Source organism: Camelus dromedarius, chromosome 16, assembly GCF_036321535.1.
Source record: "Camelus dromedarius isolate mCamDro1 chromosome 16, mCamDro1.pat, whole genome shotgun sequence".
NCBI classification, from domain to species: Eukaryota; Metazoa; Chordata; class Mammalia; order Artiodactyla; family Camelidae; genus Camelus; species Camelus dromedarius.
The window spans coordinates 47300418-47321164 of NC_087451.1; the positions used below are offsets into that span (position 1 = coordinate 47300418).

The 20747-nt window shown below is 55.0% G+C and overlaps 1 protein-coding gene across 3 annotated transcripts; it reads right to left on the reverse strand.

Moving 5' to 3' along the window:
* Nucleotides 1–1119: 1119 nt before the first annotated feature.
* On the reverse strand, nt 1120–16782 carry ANKRD13B (ankyrin repeat domain 13B). 3 transcript variants are annotated; one of them, XM_031468456.2, is made up of 15 exons: nt 16498–16782; nt 6713–6848; nt 6485–6609; nt 6352–6397; nt 5621–5764; nt 5338–5527; nt 5196–5262; nt 4053–4134; nt 3230–3294; nt 2868–2998; nt 2605–2762; nt 2327–2479; nt 2047–2210; nt 1891–1967; nt 1120–1412 (listed from the first exon to the last, which is right to left on the reverse strand). In XM_031468456.2, exons 1-15 carry the CDS (start codon nt 16609–16611, stop codon nt 1175–1177), a joined length of 1890 nt encoding a protein of 629 aa, XP_031324316.1. In that variant the 5' UTR covers nt 16612–16782; the 3' UTR covers nt 1120–1174. The 3 variants fall into 3 exon arrangements, 2 of the variants coding, with proteins under 2 accessions (XP_031324316.1, XP_064351926.1); XR_010384619.1 differs by having other exon boundaries at nt 1329–1412; nt 2605–2707; nt 16498–16764; XM_064495856.1 differs by lacking the exons at nt 1120–1412; nt 1891–1967 and having other exon boundaries at nt 2051–2479; nt 2605–2707; nt 16498–16767.
* Nucleotides 16783–20747: the final 3965 nt, after the last annotated feature.

The following is a 20747-nucleotide window of genomic DNA, read 5'->3' on the forward strand; positions in this document are numbered from 1 at the left end:
CTTCCCTAGTAAAGGCAGGTAGGAAAAGCCTCGGGTTTGAAGCCTCTTTTATTTGTGCCTCAGAATCAGTCTGGTGCCCCTGGCATCAGGGAAGGGGGTGAGAGGAACAGCTTCTCTTTGTTCTTTTCTTCCGTCTCTTTTGTGTCCCTTTTGAGCCTCACTGGCTGAGCCAGGAAGGCTAGTCCGAGAGAACTCGGACAAGGGTGTGCGGTGGGCCCCTGCCCCTGGCGGGGTCTGTGCTTCTCTGGGTGGGTGGGGTGGGGCAGGGGAGAGCCGGGGGTTAGCACCATTGGATGAAGGGTTTTGGAGTCAGCCCCTGGGTGGGGTTAAGTGGGACGCACAACCACAGAGGGCTAGCAGCAGCTGGTGGGAAGGGGTGGGTGGTGGTGCCAGGGCCCTGGGAGGCCCCTCTGTGTTCAGTCTAGTGTTTGCCCCATGCCCACTTTGCCCCCACCGTTCGCCAAGACACCACGAGGGAGCCAGGCCTTGCCCAGGTTGGGGGGCTACCTTGGGCACCCTCCCTGATCACAAAAACGTGCTTTGGGGATAGGGACTCCAACCTCTGGCCGCCCAGGGAGAAGCTGGGACCACCCTGAGAGACCCGGGAGAGGTGTGGGGGCTGGGGGAGCCGGGCACCCCGCTAAGTGCACTTGACGCTGAAATGCCGGGGTGGGGGAGGGGCTGGGCCCTTGACGTGCTGGTTTGTGTCTGGGATAAAGCAGCAACACAGCACGTGGGGAGCTCAGCTGCCCCCCAGGGGTGAAGAGCAGAGATGCAAAGGCTTCACGGGCAGTGTCCTGGAGTGGGGTCAGTGAGCAGAAAGGAGGACTGGCCAGAAGGAGCAAGAGATGGGGACACTGCTCCTCTAAGGACCGGCTCCCCCTCAGGACCGCCTGGCTCCGCCCTTGGATGGGTCGAGCCCAGGGAAGAGGGGTAGGGGTCAGGATACAGCAAAGCAGGGGGACCGGGCCGTGCCAGCTGCCTCCAGGGCTCTAACCCGGAAAGGTACCCCGCGGCCGGGCCGAATCCCTCCCTGTCTGGTGCCGAGCGCGCCGCTACACTCCCGAGGCCGCGACTCTGGTCTCCAGACGCAGCTCCGCGAGCGCGCGCGCGGGGCAACCCTAGCTCCGGGACAGGTCCCGCGGGGCATGGCCAAGGGGCCCGGCAGTGGGCGCTACTGCTCCGTGAGTGAGAGCCGCAGGATGCGCTCAAGCTCCTCCTCCTCCTGGCGCGCGCGCCGCCGCCGCTCCTCCTGCTCCTGCGCAGACAGCTCCATGGCCAGCCGCAGCTGCTCGTCGTAGCTCCGGAACACGTGGCCGCGTGGGCCTGGGCGCGGGCTGGGCCGAGGGCTCGGGACCGACGCCAGGGCGGCGGGGGGAGCGGACTGGCGCTGTGGCGTGGACGGAGCACTCCTGAGGGCAGGTAGGATACGTCCTGAGCTTCGAGCGCACCTGCCCATAAGCGGGGCTGGAGACAGCGTGGAAGCTCCCGGAAAGCGCAGGCCTCGCCACCCTCCAGTAGAGGCGATGAGCCTTGCGTCACCTCCTTGGTTCCCTCCCACCCGGTTGGGGCAGATGCCTGTTCCTACCATGCTCATCCTCTCATTCTTCTAGAGCCTCAGCCCCAACGTCCTGTCTGGTGAGGGTCTCAAGGCCGTGAGGCCTGGACCCTGCTCCTGGCCGAGTTTGCAGCAAAAGGATGGCAGTGGTAGAAGCCATCTTGATACCAGTAGGGACCCTCGTGAGGGTACCATGGTTACTTGGGCCAAGACTTCTCAGCCATCAGTATTCTCACTCACTGTGACTGGATCCTGGGGGTTTTCTGCGCCTTGGTGTGGGGGGGGGGGGGAATAGGCGTCTCCAAACCCTCTTGGGGTGGGCAGGTACTGACCTGTCCTGTCGTCGACCCTCGTAGGACATGGGGTGAGTGCCCGGCTTGCTGTTGGTTAGTGCCTCCCAGATGGTGACCTGGGAGCGGGAGGGGAGTGGGTCATTTAGTTGTGGCGGCACTGCAGTCCGGTGGCCCAGTGCGGCCGCGGAGACGCACCTGGTCATACTCACTGCCCGCCTCAAGCAGGCTCTGCTGGATGGCGAACTGCAGTAGGTCGTCATCGTCATCGCGGGTGGCTGCCTCTCGCTGGCCGCCCAGCACGCTGTAGCCCCGTGGGGCCTCGAACAACGCGGGGGAGATCTCGCAGCCGCGGCACGAGGCTGGGGGCGCCCAGCTGGGGATCAGAGTGGACCCGACCCCCCATCCCCCCACTCCCAGGGAAGCGCTGGGTAGAGAGGGGAAGTGAGGGTGGGCTCAGGGCGGTGCCAGGTCTCACTTGTGGAACTGGAGCTGCTGACGCTGGAGGAGTCGCTGCCCGGGGAAGGAGTCTCGCTGCTGGGGCTGCCTCGCACCAACGGCACCGGCTCATCACAGCCATTGAGGTTTCCAAAGGTGATGCGAGCATTGAGGATGTGGAAGATGGGGATTTCTGAGGATGAGAAAACTATCAGGCGCCACCACCCATTCCCTCACACCTTAGGTACCTCTTTCTTCGCCTCATCTAAGCCCCACCATCCCAACAGCAGATGAGGGGAAATGGGGGTGGGGCCTCACCAATCTTGACTGGGAAGCCAGGAGGCAGGCGCAGGGTAATGAAATCCCGGAGCTTGGCGAAAAGTGCATTGCTGACAGCCATGAGGTCAATGATGGGGGCCACCTGCTCACACAGGGACAGGGGATGCTCCTCACACAGCCACAGCTTGGCCTTGAACCTGCCCCCCAGATCCCAAGGGGTGAGGGACACTGTAGAAGCCATGGCCTCCCAGCACCTTCTGGAGCCCCTGCCCACCCCTCCCCAGCACCAACAGGGGCCTCACTTCTGTGTCTTGGTGGTCAGTTCCATGGGGCGGCCCATGTCACGGTTGCCAAGCTCAAAGTTGGGGTTGAAGTACTCTTCTGCGGTGATGGCAGTGGGGTTGGCTTGGCTCAGAGTCTGAGTGATCAGGGTCTGTACCACATGGGGAGGGGCCCATAAGTCCTTCTCAGTCCCTGATGCCAAGCCAGCCACTTGGTATTACAGGCCCCGGAGCTGTCCCCCCGCCACTGTGGAACTGACAGGGCCTTGGGCATTGTGAAAAGAATGGAGGTCCACACAAGCTGTGCTAAGGGTACCTCCCAGACCTCCTCTTGATCCCCATCCACACCCTTCCACACAGGGGTATCCCTGGCACACACTCACCCCGTTTTGGGGGCCCCCATGCTGCTCAGCAATTCCCAGGAAGGACTGCAGAGGTGTTTTACAGCCTACAAGAAACATGGCATCTCAGAGGTCACTGTGGCCCTCAGAAGTGACAGCACCCAAGACCCCGGAGGGAGGGAGGATTGCTCACCCACACCACATGCCCAGGCACCTTCACCCGAAGGTGACTGAGGACTGCAAGGGGCAGGGGCAGGATTACCATAAGCACAGCTGGAATTAAAGTAAGCCTAGGGCTCAGGAGAAACTTCCGAAAATGTCACTCTCCAGGTTGGTGACACTGGCCAAAAAATACCTGCCTTTGGTGAGCAGTTTTGGGGTATGCATGTGTACGTGTGTGTTTTCCTTCAGGCACTTCCACATTACCTGTATTTTGTCCCCCTGTGAGTTGGGAATTATGTCTTTCCACTTTAGACAGCCCAGAGAGTAAGGTGTAATATCAGTGGGCACAGAGAGAGATTCAGTGGCAGGGCCCCTGACTTTCTGCCCAGGGTATGTCCCACTAGACTAGAATGGCCAATAGACTACAATGTCCCTCCACACACACAAATCCAATGCGGGTGTTACTAATCAGTTGTAGTATTCCTTCCCCTTTAGCCGAAATGTGGCCTTAGCATCTTCTTAGCAGCACTCTAAGCAGCCATTACCAATCATTAGGATTTGGCTCTTGAATTAAAACCTGTTTGCCTGAATAAGCTATCCTGGCTTCTGCTAGGATGTCAGAGGAAGTACTGATGGAGGCATACAAGTGGGAGCTGGTTCCTCACACCTTCCCACACCTTCCCATCGATTTCTGCCTCATTACCTTTGACCTTGCCCTTGTGCTGTTCTGAAAGATGCTCTGTCCGTGTCCGGGTGATGAGCTCCACATTGGATGCCCCATATACCTGGAGACAGATGAAGAAAGGACTCAAAGCTTTGGTACCCCTACCCTTGTCCCCAAGGGCATTAGGAACACTTTCTGTAAGGAAGGTGCTGAGGGAAGGGGGTGCTGTTTGTTCCAATCTCCAGGCCTTTGGGCAAACAAGTATATGAAGTTGTTCATTCATTCTCTTATTCATTCAACAAACATTTTGTGAGGAGACTTTATGTGCCAGGCACTGAGGCAGGCATCAGGGACATACTGCTGAACAAGCATGGCCAGACTTGATCCCTGCCTCTTGAGGCTCACAATCTAGCTGAAGAGACAAGAAGAAAGTGGAGAGTAAGAACACAATGTGACACATGTTCTAGTAGGGGGAGCACAGAGCTGTGGGTACAAAAAGCAGAGGCCATAACCCAGCCTACAAATCAGGGAAGGCTTCCAGGAGGAAACAACAACACAGAACCTTGCAGCATTTATTAGCCCCTTCACTCATTACTGGCCCCAGATGGCCCCATATGGGTGATGTAGGGATTCTAGAGTACCAACAGTCTTCTTAAGGGTGAAGGCCTGGCTCTGGAGTCAGGCAGCCAGGGCCTGAACCTCCACTCTAGGCAATCTTGTACTAGTTATGTAACCTCTTCAAGCCTCCATTTCCTCATCATAAAATGGGCTGATATCCTACTTTATAGAGTTGTTGTGAAGGTTAAATGGGACACCGTGGAAAGGACTCAATAAACATCTGTAAAATGGGAATAATAATAGCACCTACCCGAAAGGGTTGTGAGGATTAAATGAGTATGTGTGTGATACACACACATATATACATAGATGTGTGTGCATGGGTGCATATGTATACATATACATACATTTGAAATGTCAGAACAGCACCTTGAGCATGAACATAATAGGTGCTCAGTAAACTCCAGCCATTCTCATCAGTTGCCTCTTAGTCTCACGCCCTTCCCTCCACACTGCATTGCCTCTGCATTTCCAAGGCTGAGAAAGCTTGGTCAGGAAACCCCTGCCCAGCTCACCATAGGCAAGAGGGTGGCAGGGTCTGGCATATGGGAGCTGTGGCCTCACCTTGGCTTCATACCCATTCACCATCTCCGTCTTCTCGCTGCGCCAGCCCAGGATGCCGGTCTTGTTCCTGGGGAAGCAGAATGGTCCAGGTGAGGGGGCACCCACAGGCTGGCTCCAGGCTTCCAAGGCCGTGCCCGCTTACCTCTCAAAAGAGATGTTCTTGGTGTCGAGCTGCGTGGTGACGACAGGCGCGGTGAGCCGGCTCAGCACCTGCTCCTCAGTGGGCTGGGCAGCTGCCAGCAGCAGCTCACGGTCCTGCCCAGCCAGTGCCAGGGTCTCCGTGTACACCACCCGGCGGTCATGGTCAATCTCCATGACCACAGCACTAGTGTCTGCCAACCGCAGAATAACACAGGGAGGCAGTCAGCGGTTGTGTGGGGCTGTCCCCAGCCTCCCGACTCTGCCCCACCACCCGCCTGCCTGACCTTGGCCCCTGAAGACAAAGCTACGGTTCCCTCGCTGCCATGTCATGTGGTCAAAGCCCAGGAGTGTGGTGTCTACCCGCAGGTTCTGCCCACTCTTCCACACTTTGTAGGTGTCACTGGGGCAGATCTTAGACACCAGGGGCACTAGGTGGGAGAGAAGGTCAGAGGTAGCTTCAGTTTGCCTGCCCCACCCAACCTGGGCCACCTCAGGACATGGGGGTCAGGGTAAGGGATGTGGCTGAGAAAAAAGGGTGGGAGAGCAGACCCTTCCCCAACTCCCCACACACAAATGTAGACCACAGTCACTCAGATGTGAGCAACCTGAGGTTGAGGACAGGCATGTCTGAGCTGTGACCACGTCCCTAGTATCCACTATTTAATTCATTCACTCAATCTTTCATCCAATCTTCCAACAAACATTTATTAAACACCTGCTGTGTGCCAGGCACTGTTTCATACACTGGGGATACAAGATTGAACAAGACAGGACACCTGCCTTCTTGGAACTTACCTTCTAGCACGGGGTGACAGGTAACAAACAAATGAGCCAATCATTGCAAAGTGAAGGAAATAATAATAATGAATTGAGGCAGTGTGGAAAGGACTCAGGAAGGGGTAGTACTGAGCTGAGAACCAAAAGGTGAGAGGGAGCCACGGGAAGAGTGCACCAGGCAGAGGAGCAGCAAGCGCAAAGGCCCTGAGGTGGGAGAGGCCCCGTTAGCCCCTCTTACCCCAGCTAGTGAACTCCCATTTCATCTCCACGTAGAAGTCCTGGGCCTGAGGGGTGAAAAGGAGAGTGGCTAAGCCTGCAGTAGAGCTAGGGTTCAAGGGCTACAGTGGGGAGGCTGAGGGGCTGGGCCTCACCTTGCGCAGCTTCTCCAGGAGCACAGGGATACCCGCCAGCCGCTTCACCACCCGTTGGTAGTCGCGATACCGCAGCACGAGCTGCACTAGCTCCAGGTCCCGGGTGCTCACAGCCTCCTGAAGTACTGCAGGGAGGGGGAGGCAATGTCACAGGGCAGGACCCTGCCTGAGGCTCCCTTCAGCCAACTAGAGGTGAGGATATGATGCTGGGGATATTGGGGTGCCCACCTGTCCAGCCACTGCGATTCTCCCTGCCCACGTCTGCACCGTGTGCCAGGAGTACTCGGGCACACTCAAGGTGCCCCAGGGTGGTGGCCAGGTGCAGGGGAGTCCGCCCACGGGGATCCAGTTGCTCGATGTCCACCTGGAGAAGGAGGTGAAGACATCACCCTGGTCACTTCTAAGGCAGCCCATCTGAGCCCAACAGCCTCTGAGCAGGCAGCAACCACCTGGCCATCCTGCCTTGCCTATCTCAGAAAGCAATGGAAAAGACAGATACAGTCAGCTGGGGTCAGGTGAGTAGAAGGGCTTGCAGGACAGGGCAGGAAGTAACTCTGAGAAAGGGAGGGACTTCCTCCTTTCCTGTTCACCCAGGTCCCCTGACTCTTCCAAGGCCCAGTAGGCTGCCTGAAAAGAATAAGCCTCGGGCTCTAGAGAGGCTATTGGCCAGGGAGGGCACCTGAGGTAGAATTTATCCTAGGGGTCCAAGACCACACCTTCAGAAAGGGCCCCTAATTTAGATCATTGACATTATCACTGAGAGGTTTAGCAAACAGTTGCAGTAATACATTGATGGAAATGAAAGAATATGTTCATGGTACAACTTCAAACCCATGTCCTGTGACTGTGTTAACATTTTTTATAAATTCTATTATTGTTTTGTGAATAGCATGATTATATTGCATTAGATTTTTGTTGGGTGATAAATGCATATGTATCTTAAACATAAATATTTTTATATATTTCAAGAGGATAAGACTTCTTGTTAAATACACTGAACTGACCACATGCATGTAACTCTTCCTCTCCTCCCCAAAACTTGATTAAAACACCAGTAAAAAGTTTCTACTTCAACATGAAGAGATAACTGAAATTACCCTCCTACCAGAAACAGAGAAAACTATTGCTTCAAAATATATGAAATAATTGCTTTTGAACACTAGGCAAAAAGAAGTTCAGGGCTGTGATCCCTGAAGTAAGAAAAACAAACAAGGTGGGCTCTATGATTGCCTAGATTTCTACCTGAAGGAGTATTCCAGATTGCAATTCAGGGAGGGGAATTTCCAGCAGAGTATGGTGGTCTCACTGAGGAGCTGAGAAGACAGAGACAAGAGATCAGGAAGGCTGAGATAGGTAGAAGTTTCAGGGCAGAGTTCCAGAAAGAAGTGAGCTATGCAAAAAAAAAAAAAAAAAAAAAAGAACCTCCAGAAATCTACATGTGGTCCCTTTAAAGTCTTCACCCAATCCTAAATGTCACGTATAGAGTGAAACTCAACAAAACCAGGCAGAAAAGGAGCAATAGGCTGATAAATTCTCAGAGCTCACCCATGGCAGGGAGACATTCAAGCTCCAACCTGCTAGAGTGGAGACTCCTTGTTGATTACCCAGGATATTCAGTAAAGACCTGAGAAGGGTTATGCCTTAGGAGTAGGGCTAACCTATCACTAGAGAAAAGGCTCACCCAGACCTAATATAATAAAGGTTAAAAATAAGCTCAAAAGGATCAAAGGATTACTTAATTTGCAAGTAACTTAACTTAGTCCGCCAGAACAAAGCCTAACACGCTTTAAAGGAAGACAAAGAAATCCCAATGCTTAACATCGCAACATTTACAACATCCAACATCCAGTTAAAAACTACTAGACGTGCATAGAAGTAGGAAAATATGACCCATAATCAGGAGAAAAATCATTTAATAGAAACATTCAGAAATAATAAAGATGAATGGGTCCATATGCTCAAGAGTTTAAAGAAAAACATGAACACAACATTCACAGTGAAAGAAATGGGAAATAAGTACAATATCTGAAATGAAACATTCACTGGATAGAATTAACAGTAAATTAGACACTACAGAATGAAAAAAAATCAATGAATTTGAAGCCACGGCAATAGAATTATACAAACTGAGACTCACAGAGGAGAAAAAAGTAATCAAAAACATTCAAACAGCCTCTGCAATGTGTGAGACATTATAAGGCATTCTAACATATTTGTAATTGGAGTCCCACAGGATAGGATAAGAATGTGGAGGAATAAGACAAATTTAAAGAAATATCCCCAAAATTTCCAAATTTGATTAAAAAAAACTATTGTTGGGGGGAGGGTTTAACTCAGTGGTAGAGTGCACACAAGGTCCTGGGTTCAATCCCTGGTAGCTCTGTTAAAAAATAAATAAATAAACCTAATTACCTCCCCCTCCAAAAAAAAAAAAAAAAACCAAAAAACTATTATAGTGAGTTGAATGGTGGAGCCACAACAAAATATACGTCTACATTCTAACTGCTAGAACCTGTGAATGTGGCTTTATTTGGAAGGATCTTGGCAGATGTAACTAAGCTAAGGATCTCAAAATGAGATCAGCCTGGATTATCCAGGTAGGCCCTAATTCCAATTATGTGTCTTTATAAGATACACAGAGGAGAGATACACAGAGAGAAAAGTTCCAAGTGAAGATGGAGGAGAGACTGAAGTTAAGCAGCCATAAGCCAAGGAATGCTTGGAGCCACCAGAAGCTGGAAGAGTCAAGGAAGGATTCTCCCCTAGAGCATTTGGAGGGAGTGGAGCTGACACCTTGAGTTTCGACTTTAGGAGGTTTCCAACCTCCAAAATGATGAGAGAATAAAATTTTGTTGCTTTAACCCACCCAGTCTGTGTAATTTGTTGCAGAAACTAATATAATAGTAAATCCACAAAACCAAAAAACTGAATGAAGTCCAATTAAGACAAACACCAGAAAACCTACAGACCATTGTAATCAAATGCTGAAAACTAGCGATAAAAAGAAAATCTTAAAAGCATGTTGAGAAATGAGACACAGTATGTATAGAGGGACAAATATAGAAAATACTACATACTTTTCATCAGAAACCATGCAAGCTAGAAGGCAAGAGAATGAAATCTTTCAAGTCCCAGGGGGAAATTGTCAACCTAGAATTCTATATGCTGTGAAAAATATACTTCAAAAATGAAAAGGAGAAGTAAAGACTTGTGGACAAACAAAAGCTAAGAGAATTTCTCACCAGAAGACATCCAAGAAATGTTAAATGAAGTTATTCAAGTGGAAAGAAAATGATAGCATATGGAAACATAGATCTATACAAAGGAATCAAGATTGCCTCAAATGGCAAATGTGTGGGTAAGTATAAGAATGCCAATAGAATATTTAAAACCCACAAGAAAATGGCTGGGGCATCACAACTGACTTAGGGGAGCAGAGGGTACCAGAACCCAAGCATTCACAGAAGGGGAGTCCAGTGACTAGCAAGCCAGATCTCCCCTTAGAACCCTTGAAAGGTGCAGAACATGCAGGCAATGGGGACAGCAGAGGTGGAAGTAAGGCTTAGTACTGAATACAGGGGGTCTGGTTAAAATTCAAAATCCCTGGCCCCCTCCCCAATCTTGTATAGCTGGGAGATGATCCCCTTCCCCTCCGCAGAATGCCAGGGGTTTATTTTCTATAGAAATTGAGCCTGAGATGCATTGGACTCAGGGACATTGGTCTGAGGATGAGGTCATGGGGCTAAAAACAGATGAACGGTGAGAGCCCAATCCCTTCCCTGCCTCAGGTCCTGAAACACTGGCAGCCAGACTGCATACAACACTGCCCCATCCTACCCCTAGCAGAAGATTGGAGAATCCTTCCTTGGAGAAACTAGACCTCTGAATACAGGCATCTGGAGATCCTATAATACGCAGGCCAGTCATCTTACAACAGCACCCATGCATTAATAAGCTCCACACCTCCATCTTTAAATGCCCCAAGAGCCGAGTGCTGGACACTTGAGGAAAGCTGCCAACATGAAAGAGACCAAAACATGCAAATAGATGCTAAAAACCCAGAGGAAACAGTGGTCAGTGCAGGAAATAGGGGAAAACTTAGGGGGTTCTAGGGGACAGTAACTTACCTCCTCAGAAAAACATGAAAAGGAAGTTGACTTCATGAAACAAAATAGGACATTCTGACCTCCCGTGACTTCTCTTTTTTCCCCTTGCTTTCTTCACTCTAGCATTCCTGGACAGCTTCACCTGCCCCAGTTTTCCCATCATGGTAAACAGTACCTCAGTTCACTCCCTTTCCAGGTCAGAAACTTTGAGACTTTTTCTCTCTTCCTTTTCTCTTATCTTCCATACCTAATCCATCAGCAAAATCTGACCTTATAGGCTCTACCTTCAAAACAGATCCCAGAGTCTTCTTAGTTTTCACCCCCTTCAGGATACCCTTCTGGTCACAGCCACCCTATCTCTCACCTGGCGGCCAAATTCCTCCCACTCCCCTCTTGGCTCCTTAGGTCTGTTCTCCACAAGGCCTCAGGGCAGGTGCTGTCATCCTGTGAAATGTTCCTCAGGTCCTGATGCCCTGTAGCTCAAAACCTCTCCGTGGCTTCCCATCCTCTTTAGAATAGAATCCAACAGCCCTAGACTTCTCTTTGAACTCACATGCTCTCCCCTCTCTCCTGCAAGCTTTCCCCTGGAGCACTCTCCTCCTACAGGCTTTTCTAGATAGCCACAAATGTCCCCCCCCCCCCCCCGCACTTCATTCAGGCCACCGCTCAAATGTCACCTCCTTAGAAAGGTTGGCCTTAACCCCTCTCAAATGACAGTTGCTATTTATCTACCTCTTGTCCCTTCTCCTGCTCTAGTTCTCTTCCAGCACAAGTTGCTTGTTTATTTTTTCATTGTCTCCCTCACCTTGACTGTAAGCCCCACAAAGGGAGCGTCTGTCTGTTTTGTTTGGTGCTATCTTCCCAGTCCCTGGACAGTGCCTGGCACATAATATATATTTATGAAACAAATGCATAGATGACTGTTTTGAAGGGACATGGGGAAGGAAAGCAAAGTAATACAGTACAAAGCTGATAAACCAGTAAATGTCTGTAGACAGTTTACTGTCTGTTTACAGTTATGGAGGCAAATAACAGAAGAGCCTAAAGAGTTCAAAGTGGTTGCCTCTGAGGGATGAGATGGAGAGGTGGGGGAGGCAGAGTGAGGACTGCCATCTTCTAGCAACAGCTGAGTATTTTAAACATGAGTAGAAACTCCCTTGTCAAAGTAAAACATTTTAAATAATTTAAGTTATTTATATAATTTTATAACCCTGTGTTGGTATTTCTTCATTTTTAAACATACTAAGCCTCAAAATAATACAAAAAACTTCCTGGCCCCTGTGGCCCTCTGAGCTGTAGCTTGGAGCTGTGAGCAGCCCCCTACAGCTCCTTTGCACCAGCTCCCCACAGAGGAGGGGAGCATTATTTACTCTTAGCCCATTATGGGTTAGGCTGGGCCCCTGGGGTCTGACCTGGATGGGGTCCTGAGTCCTGGGGTGGGAGTGGTGCAGGATCCACAGACCCTGAGCTGGCTGGGCCACATGGGATGTCAGAAGGTGGCCTTCCCTTGGGGCCGCAGCGAGCCATCCGTGCCTCCCACCAGCCCTGCCCCAGATGCTGCTGCTGCTAACAAGGCCCCAGGGAGCCAGCAGGGCACCCCGCCTGGTCCCAGGCTCCAGATGCTGCCTCCCTCCCCCTCAGGTACCTCAGCTCCAGGCTCCAGAGAGAGGCTGGCACTGCGTGTGGGCGGGGGTGCCCTCCCCACCCTGACTCCTCAGCTCTACCCACGGTCCCCAGGGCACTGCTGTTTTCCAGGGCCGACTTGAGCCCTGCATACACTCAGTCTGGCCCCAAATAAGTTCTCTCCACCCGTCAAAGCAGGGCCTGCAGTGGAGGCGGCACTTTGCCCTGGGCCCAGGGGGGAGAATTCATTAATTTCCTGGGCAAAGGCCTGCAGCCATTTAATTGCTGGGATGAAAAGGTTTCCCGTGAAACCCAATACCCAGCCCTCCCCACTAAGAGAACGGAAACTCCTCAGCTGGAGTCAAAAGCAGGGGTCTTTTGCACTTAGGAGCTGGGTCTCCCTGGGCAGAGAGCCTCCCTGCTCCCACTCAGGCGCACGCCAACGCATGCGCGTGCGCACACACATGCACAGGTACCATAAGGACATACACTTGTACTCCTGCCTCCACACTCACAGTACACGTGACATCTAAGTTTACAAGCACATGCGTGCCTAGCTGCCCTCTGGCTCTGCAGGCCTCTACTCATGTGTAACACATGTGTTTGCCAGCGCACTTGCACGTGCACACCCCTTGAACTCACAAGCACTAGCAGGGTATTTTTCAAAGCTGTTTAGCATTAGCAGAGTCCTTTTGTTAGGTAAAATCTTGTAAGAACACAGCAAATATACAGGCTAAACACAGGTGCCGGAGAAGTTAGGTGAGGGGCCCAGAGCTTGGGGCCTTCCTGCTCTGCCTTCATCCCCTTTCCCTGCCCCGCTCCATCCCCCAGCCCCAGGGAGGACAGCCCATCAGGTATGGCCACTGCTTCTCTGCTCTCCCACCAGGTCTGGATGAGCTCACTCAAGGGGGATGGAGGCAGGATGCTTCCTCAAGTTGAGTTGGGCTGATGGGGGCAGCACCTGCTGACTCTCCCTCCACCCGGGCCCCTCCATCCTGCCCCACGCAGCCCCTCCCCCCTCATCCCAGCTACATTGATTTTTGGTTTCTGGGGTTTGTGGCTCCCTCTCCTGAGCTTCCCAGCTCTCCAGCTGTGGTGATGGCCTACACCTGGGCCTGCCCCCTTTGAGGGGAGAGGGGATCACCAGTGCTCTGGACCCAACAGGGACAGAGGGGCAACCTCTGTCTGAGCACAGGGCCCACTGTAATCAAATGCTCGTCACAATCCCATCTCGCCCACCTCTAGGTCAGAAGGATGAACAGGGGAAAGCAGGAAGGAAGACCATGGTGGAGGCAGCCCCAGGAAGAAAGAAAATGTTTCCCAAGACCACAGTCTGGCCCCTTCCAGAGTGCCTGTTGGAGGAGAAGAATCCTGCTCTCCTCAGCCCTCCCACAGGGAGCTATTCAGTCTAAACCTCCACCTCCCACCCCCAGGGAACACCAGGGATGCGTGACTCCAGAACCAAGGCTGTGCCCAGCTGTCTGGACCCTGGGGCCTCACACCAGCCAAGGGGGAACAGGCATATCCACTGCCCTACAACCCCTTGCTCCCTCCCAACCTGGCAGAGCAGGTGCGTGGCAGGAAGCACTGCTGGGTGTCAGCTAGCGGTGATCATGGACACTTCCCTTCACCAAAAAACACCCGCTGAGCACCTTCCCTCTCCCTGCCACTCCCTGCTTCCGGCCCCTGTGAACCTGCTCTGAACCCTGCCGTGTCATCCCCCTCCTCCTTGGCCAGCATTGCCAAGCCTGCCCACGGGAGGGCCTCTGCGGGGCTTTCTTAGAGTGAAGAAGAGGCAGCTATGCCAAGTGAAGACCAGGGAAACCCAGCTGCTGTGTGCTTGAGGAAAGCCTGGCTGTTTTCTGTGACAGTAAGTACCAGGAGGATCAGAAATCAGGGACCCCCAGCTGAGATGTCTAGGGGTCTACAGGGTTTCATTTGGATGTTAGGTGACTGCCCCCAGGCCCATCACCTGCAGGAAATGGCTGGGTTGGGCACCCTCTGCTCTCCCTGGGAGCCCGAGGCCCTGAGAACTAAGCAGTGCACATCTGGATACCAGCATCACCCTGCATCGGTCCTAAAATCAGGAATACAGCCAGGGGGCTGTCCCTCCCAGACTGATGACATTCCCCTTTTTGGCACTCCTGGAGCAAAGGGGAGGATAAGTCTGACTCCTTTGTGGTTGAACCAACAAACCAGTGCCCTATACTCACCCCCTGGCCCTAGCCTAGGTCAGGGCACGTAGTGTCTGTTTCAAGAAGACACAAACTCACCAGGGTGGGGGGATGAGTGGGTGGGGACGGGGTGAATGTGGTGCCTGGTTTCTGTGGCAGCCTGAGGGGAGCAAAGAGGGACACGCTTAGTGGTCCAGACCACCCCTACCTGCAGCGGGTTCCCAGCCCAACCTCACCCCAGCAAGATGGCTGCTGACCTGAAGACTATCATTCAGAGAGGCCTGAGTGAAAGAACCTTTTCTTCTAGGGCATTCTGCCTCTATCCAGTCTCTGTGAAAAAGGACCACCAAGCCTCCCAGTTGCAAGGGAGTGCAACTGAGGTATTCTGGACATTCAGCCACTAGCCTTCTGCCTAATAATCCTTCACCCAACCATCAACTATCCCATCAGGAAGCTCCTCTCAGATCATACCTAAATTCCTTCAGCTGTAACCTCCATCAGAGCCTTGACTTCTTTCGCCCTCAGGGGAGGAAAGCAGAGAAGAGCCAGAGGAGGTGGCCTGTCTGTCTTATCATCCTGCATGTCACACTGTACTTCCCTGTTCACACTTGCTTCACCAGAACAGGGTCTCCTGGAGGGCACAGGCTGTGCCTGGTTTGTTCATCTTTGTTCCCCAGGACCTACCACTGTGGCCTTGCTTCCTTTACCAGACTCCTATGGCCACAAACCACTTCCTTTATAAACAGAGACATGGTCTGAGAAGCAACCTGGAGCATCCATGTAGAAGCAAAGGTAGAACAGAAGTGGACATCCCAACCAGCCTAAAGGCTTGGAGGCTCAGGTCACCCCAACATTTCCTGGGACTGCTATACAGAGCTGGATGCCGTCCTGGTCTGAGGGCTCAGTGGTAGACTTCAGAGACACTCTGACCCTCACTTCATCGCCATCTGGCAATGCCCTGCTCTTCACCTCACCCTTCCCTTGCGAAGCAGACAGCTCCTCAAATTGAACTTCCTGTGACTCAGGAAGTGGCCCTCAAAAGGCACATTCCCAAAGGAGGTTTTCAACTCCTGAGCAAACCACTCCCAGCCCATAGCCCCAGAGTCTCAGATCCAGGCCAAGTCTGCAGGCCTCAGCCAGAGGCAAATCAGGGCAGGCTGGGCCCAGTTCTGGCTCCTGCCTCCCCACCCTGGAGGGTGAGTTGTCTGGAGGGAGTTGCCATGAGAGCTTACCTGTGACCTGGAGGCCAAGGGCAGAGTTGGGAACTACCTGTGGCCTGTGCCTGCCTTGGTCCTGAAGAATGGCCAGGAGACCCCATCCCTTACCTTATCTTCTTGGAGGCCACCGCCCAGTCAAAGCTGGCTGACTTACCCATTCTCACTGACTAGAGGAACCAGGGGGCCCACTAGGTGCAAAATCTCAAATCCTTCCGGGGACAAGTGGCCCTCTAGCTTCCTCAGCGCCTAGAAGCCAGGGCCCAGCACCAGAGGGCAGGAGAGCGTCTTTCAGCACTTGGACAAGGCCCTTCACCCAGGAGGGTCTCTCTCTCCACTCTACATCCCTGAACCCAGCGCGCTGGGGTCTGAGGGATCCAGGAGCTCTGCCCAGTCTGAGGAAACAGAATAGCGTTCGCCTTTAGAGTAGAGGGCACTGGGTGGGGCTGGGATGTCTGGGAATGTCAAAGCCTATTCTCTGATCCTTGACCTGTGGCCCCCCTTCCTACGCAGGCCTTGCCCACCTCCGCACACTCCCGCGGGAGGTGTCGCTGCTGGGCTGAGTCGGGCGGACTCTCCCACCGCGTGGAACACAGACGGAGCCGAGAGCCCCTTCCCACAGCCCTCACTGCCCCGGCGAAGGAGGGGCACGATGTCACCAACCCCAAACTGGGAGGGTCCGAAGCACGTGTGGGCCGCCTGTCCAGGACAGAGGGGAGCGGGCGGGGGCTGCTCCCATCACCCTCTCCAGTCCACAGCACAAAAGCGGCGGCTGCGAACAAAGAAGCGCTGCAAACTCGCCTGGGAGGCGGGACAGCCCGCGCCGCGCCCCCTCCCCACGCCGGGCGGGCGTGCCCGTCGGTGGGGTCCCGGCAGCGCCCCGACGGCGCTCTTACCTGGCCGGCGCAGACTTCTTTCTCCAGCTCGCGGTGGCGGTTGTGCCACACGAGGTAGTGCAAGGGATACTTCCCCTCTGGCCCCTTCCTGGCGGAGGCGTTGGCAGGGATCATCGCCCGCTCCTCATGCCGGGGCCGCGGCGCCCGGCCCGGGAGGAGGGACGGCGCCAGAGCCGGGGCCCGGGGCCGCGGGGCTGGGGGCCAGCGCTGCCTGCTCGCAGGGCTGCGGCTCGGGCATGTGCGAGCGGCGCCGGCGGGCGGGGGTGGCGCGCTCGGCGCGGTGCGGGTGGTGCGGGCGGTGCGGGCCGCGGGCGTCCTCGCGAGGCGGCGGCGGCGGGTGGCGCGGAGAGGCCCCCACCCGCCCGGGGAGGGCGCGGGCACTCGGCGGCGCGGCGCGGACTCGCGCCTCGCCTCCCACACCCCCGCACACAAAGACGCCGTTCGGCGGAGGGAGCAGGCGCCCGCAGCGGGCGCGGGGGCGCACGGGGCGCGGGCCCCGGGGACGCCGCCGCCGCCGCAGGGACGCGCGCCCGCAGCCCCTGGCGCCCCGCAACTGCATAGCCCGGCCCTCAACACGAGCGGCCGGCGAGGGATGCGGGGATGCGGGGGAGAGGGGAGGGGGACGCGGGTGCCCGGGCAGAGCTGGTTATAACTCGGCCCCGCGGCATCATGGGGCTTGTAGTCTGCCTCGCGGAACTGGGGGTGGCGAGAGGACGGAGAGGGTCCCGCACTGTCCCCCGATCCATCGAGAGGGTAGGGAAAGAGTAAAGCCTGGCCAGAACGGAGGCAGTGTCCTGAGGCCAGGTGGATTAGGGCGCATCCCCTCCCGCTGGCATTTTGCTTTTTGCTGGGGAAGGAGGGGGCTACAGGCCTTGCTCAAGCATTAGGGGGCACGGGAAGGTGTGGCCTTCAGAATTGAGTTTAGGTCCCAGCGGAACGTGGGCAGGGATCTAGATCCCAAGAAAAGAGTAACTGATGGGAAGATACTGGGAAAGGTGCAGGACTTTAGTGCCAAGGGTCATTGGAGCAACCAGGAATCTGGCACCTGAAATACTACGTAGGAGTCTTCCTTGACCTCTTATAAAATTAAGCTTCATCTTCCACAGTTGACACTAGAAAGGGAATATCCATTAAAGCAGAGGACAGCCCCCTCCCCCCAGACGCTGTCCTCTGCAAGGACCAGAGAGGGGCTGGGCAGAAAAAGCAGCAGGTGGCAGCTCGCCACCTCCACCCCATGTGGTCCCTTCAGGAGAGGGAGTGACTGATTCCAGAGACTCTCCTTCCTGAATAACCCCAGGGCAGGGAGGTCTTTCCAGAAGGGTTCCAGCTGACGCTGTGGTAAAAGTGGAATTGGCCTCTGGGGCTGACTATTGCAACGGCTATTAGGACCTAGAGGCTTGACCCAGTCCCTGGAGGCAGCAGGTCAAATTCCTCCTCACCAACTGCCTGACCTTAAGCAAATTGCTTAAATTTTCTGGTTTCTCAGACCACTCACCTCCAAAATGAGACTCTAAATACTACTTCCTGGGGTAAGCTAAAGATAATGACTGCCCTGGAAATGGTGCATCCCTCCCCTGTCCAGGAGGACTGGGACAGGTGGTAGGACCAGGCACAGTGCCTTCTTGAGCCCACCTTAGAACAAGACAGGAACAAGGAATTCCATACCAGCCCTACAATCCAAGAAGCGTTTGTGTGGGAGGTGCTAGCAAAAGCTTGCAAACTCTCCGCGCCTCTCTCAGGTTTCTTTGTGTGGTCTTCTTTCCTTCCTCCTCCACACCCATCGGTGCCAGGCCCGGGCGGGAAAGGCTGAGGGAGGAGTAGACTGCCTCGCCCCTTTCTCCAGGCTGGGAGGAGCTAGTTGGCGTCTCCAGGGTTGGGGACCGCTGCCCACCTCTACCACGAGGGGTCAGCAGAGTGTCGTGGCTGCAGCCGAAGTTGGGGAGGGGGCCGGAGCGGGGGAAGGACGGCTAGGAGTGGCCGGGAGAATGCCTGTACATTTTTCATTAAATTGTTTTTAGAACCTTGTTGTGATTTCTTTTTAACTGTCCTGCTTCCTGAGGTGGCGAGGTCTCCAAAAGGAAATTCCGAAACCCTTTATCCCTAGCCCCAGACCCAGAAACTGATCTCCGTGGCGGGGCTGGGGGCTTCGGGAACAAAGTTTGGAGAATGGATCCGTGCTTGGGCCACTCCCAGGTAGTCCCAGGGCCAACCAGGAGATGGGGCTAGTGGGATGCGGGGGGTGGGGGTGGGGGTGGACAGGGTGACTCATCCTTATTCCCCAGAAAAGGCTCTAGGAGGCGGGGAGGTCCTCCTGGAACGGGGGGCCTATACCCTGGGCAGCCGGAGCTTCTCTTTTTGCCAGGTGGCCCTGGACTCTAAACCTAGGTCGCTTTTTCTCCGGCCTGCGCGCTCCAGCTGCCACGTGCTCGAGACGCGCCCACACAGCAGAGAAACAAAGACAGCCAAGCAATGGGGCTGCCAGCACCCGCCTCGACATTTAATAAATGAAATTCCATAGCTGGGGGTCGATGGGGGGTGAACGGGCGGCCACCGTTCTTGGGCTGTGCGCCCGGTAAGGGCAGACAAGCCGCTCCTCCCATTGCCAGTGATGGGGCCACCAAGTCCCCGGTCTGACTCCTCGGTGGGGGTGCAGCACGGGGCGGCAGGTGGTTACCCCCACCCCTCTGTTCCCTGCGAGGTGTCTTTGCTCTTAGAGGCCCTGCCAGCTGAGCGGCTGGCTATGGGGGGAGGGGAGGCCTGCAAGATTTTTTTAAAGGTGCGATTATAAATATATCCCATGGATCGCGATTTCAAACAAATTTGTCAATCTAGGGTGCAGCGAAAGGCGATGGAGGCAGCTTTGCATGTATTTCGGGTGGTGTGACTCATGAGCATTACTTGTCTCCCCCCAGGGAAGCAGCCTGCCCACCCACAAGTCACTGCTGCTCTGGCACCGCTGGGACAAAATCAACCAATTCCAGCACCCCTGTCCAAGGACTCCCCTCCTCTCTCCCCTTGTTACTGAGCAGGACTTCCTGCTGCCGGGGAGTCCTCCCCTAATCTGGGGAATCCTCCCTTAATCGTGTCACCACTGAGCTGCCCCCCCACCCCCCATCCCCGCCTGGTCCTAAGCACTCCCACCCTCTCCCCAGAGCAGAGCGCTCTGGCCTTTTGCTGCTGCAGGGATGGGGGTTGGGTGCACGCGGGGCACACGTGTATGGGGGAGCATGCTCAGTGCAGGGGTGCACCCACGTGCGGCTTGCCCCTCCTCTCCCTGTCCCCCCTCCACTTCCAACCAGTCTCCACGTGAAGTCCAGGAAGAAAGGCCACGACAGAACCTGTCCATGTATGTTATATCCACATGCCCTGAACACACACACCCCTCTGGTGGCTCAGAAACACCGTTGATGCATACAAGACCGATGCCAAGTGGATATTACTGCACCCAGGCACAGTGGTCACTCCTCAGGAGGTCTTCAAAAACTGCCAAGATTCTTTCCTCTCTGAATGAAAGCATGGAGGAGGGATCGATGTATATTTAGCCTGGAGGCAGGGGGATACACTGCATGACCTCTTTGGCACTGGGCATCCATATTGTTGGCGGTGTGCGTAGTCAGCAAGAGTGTGACCAAACATACACCTGGACACACAGATGTGGACACATAGGGGACCAGGACGCACATCTCACCCACACGGGGACGGGCGGGTACCCCTGAACCACAGCCCCTCAATGAGGAGGGGGGCCTGGGCCTCCAGCTCCTTACTCTCTTCTCTGATCTCCAGGGGTCACTGTCCCTGAGCCCGAGAGATCTCTGGGCCACCCTCCTCTCGAAAGAGGAGGGGATGGAGCTGTGAGGTTAACTCAAACCGTCTCGGGGCCAGGGGTGCGTCGGGGCCGAGGCCAGGGCCGCTGGCGGCGATGCCTGGTAAGGCCTGGCGATGGCCGTGGCCCCTTTAAGCACCCCCGCCCCCTCTCCCCCGCGCTCCCGGCTTCCTTTCTCCGGGAGGTGCGGCCGGCAGGGCCCGGCGGCGGGGCGGGTGTGTAGGCTGCCCCTCCCCCGGTGGGCCGGGCCTGCGTCGCTTCCTGCAGGAGCGGCCGGGAGCCGCGCAGGGGGCGGAGAGAGCGAGAGGCGAGCGGCGGCGGGGCGGAGGGCGCCCGAGGGCGAGCGGGCGGGCGGGCGGGCGGGCACGGCGGGTCCGGGCCAGCCCCGAGGGCGGACGGTTGGCCGGGCGCGCGGAGCCTAGCCGGG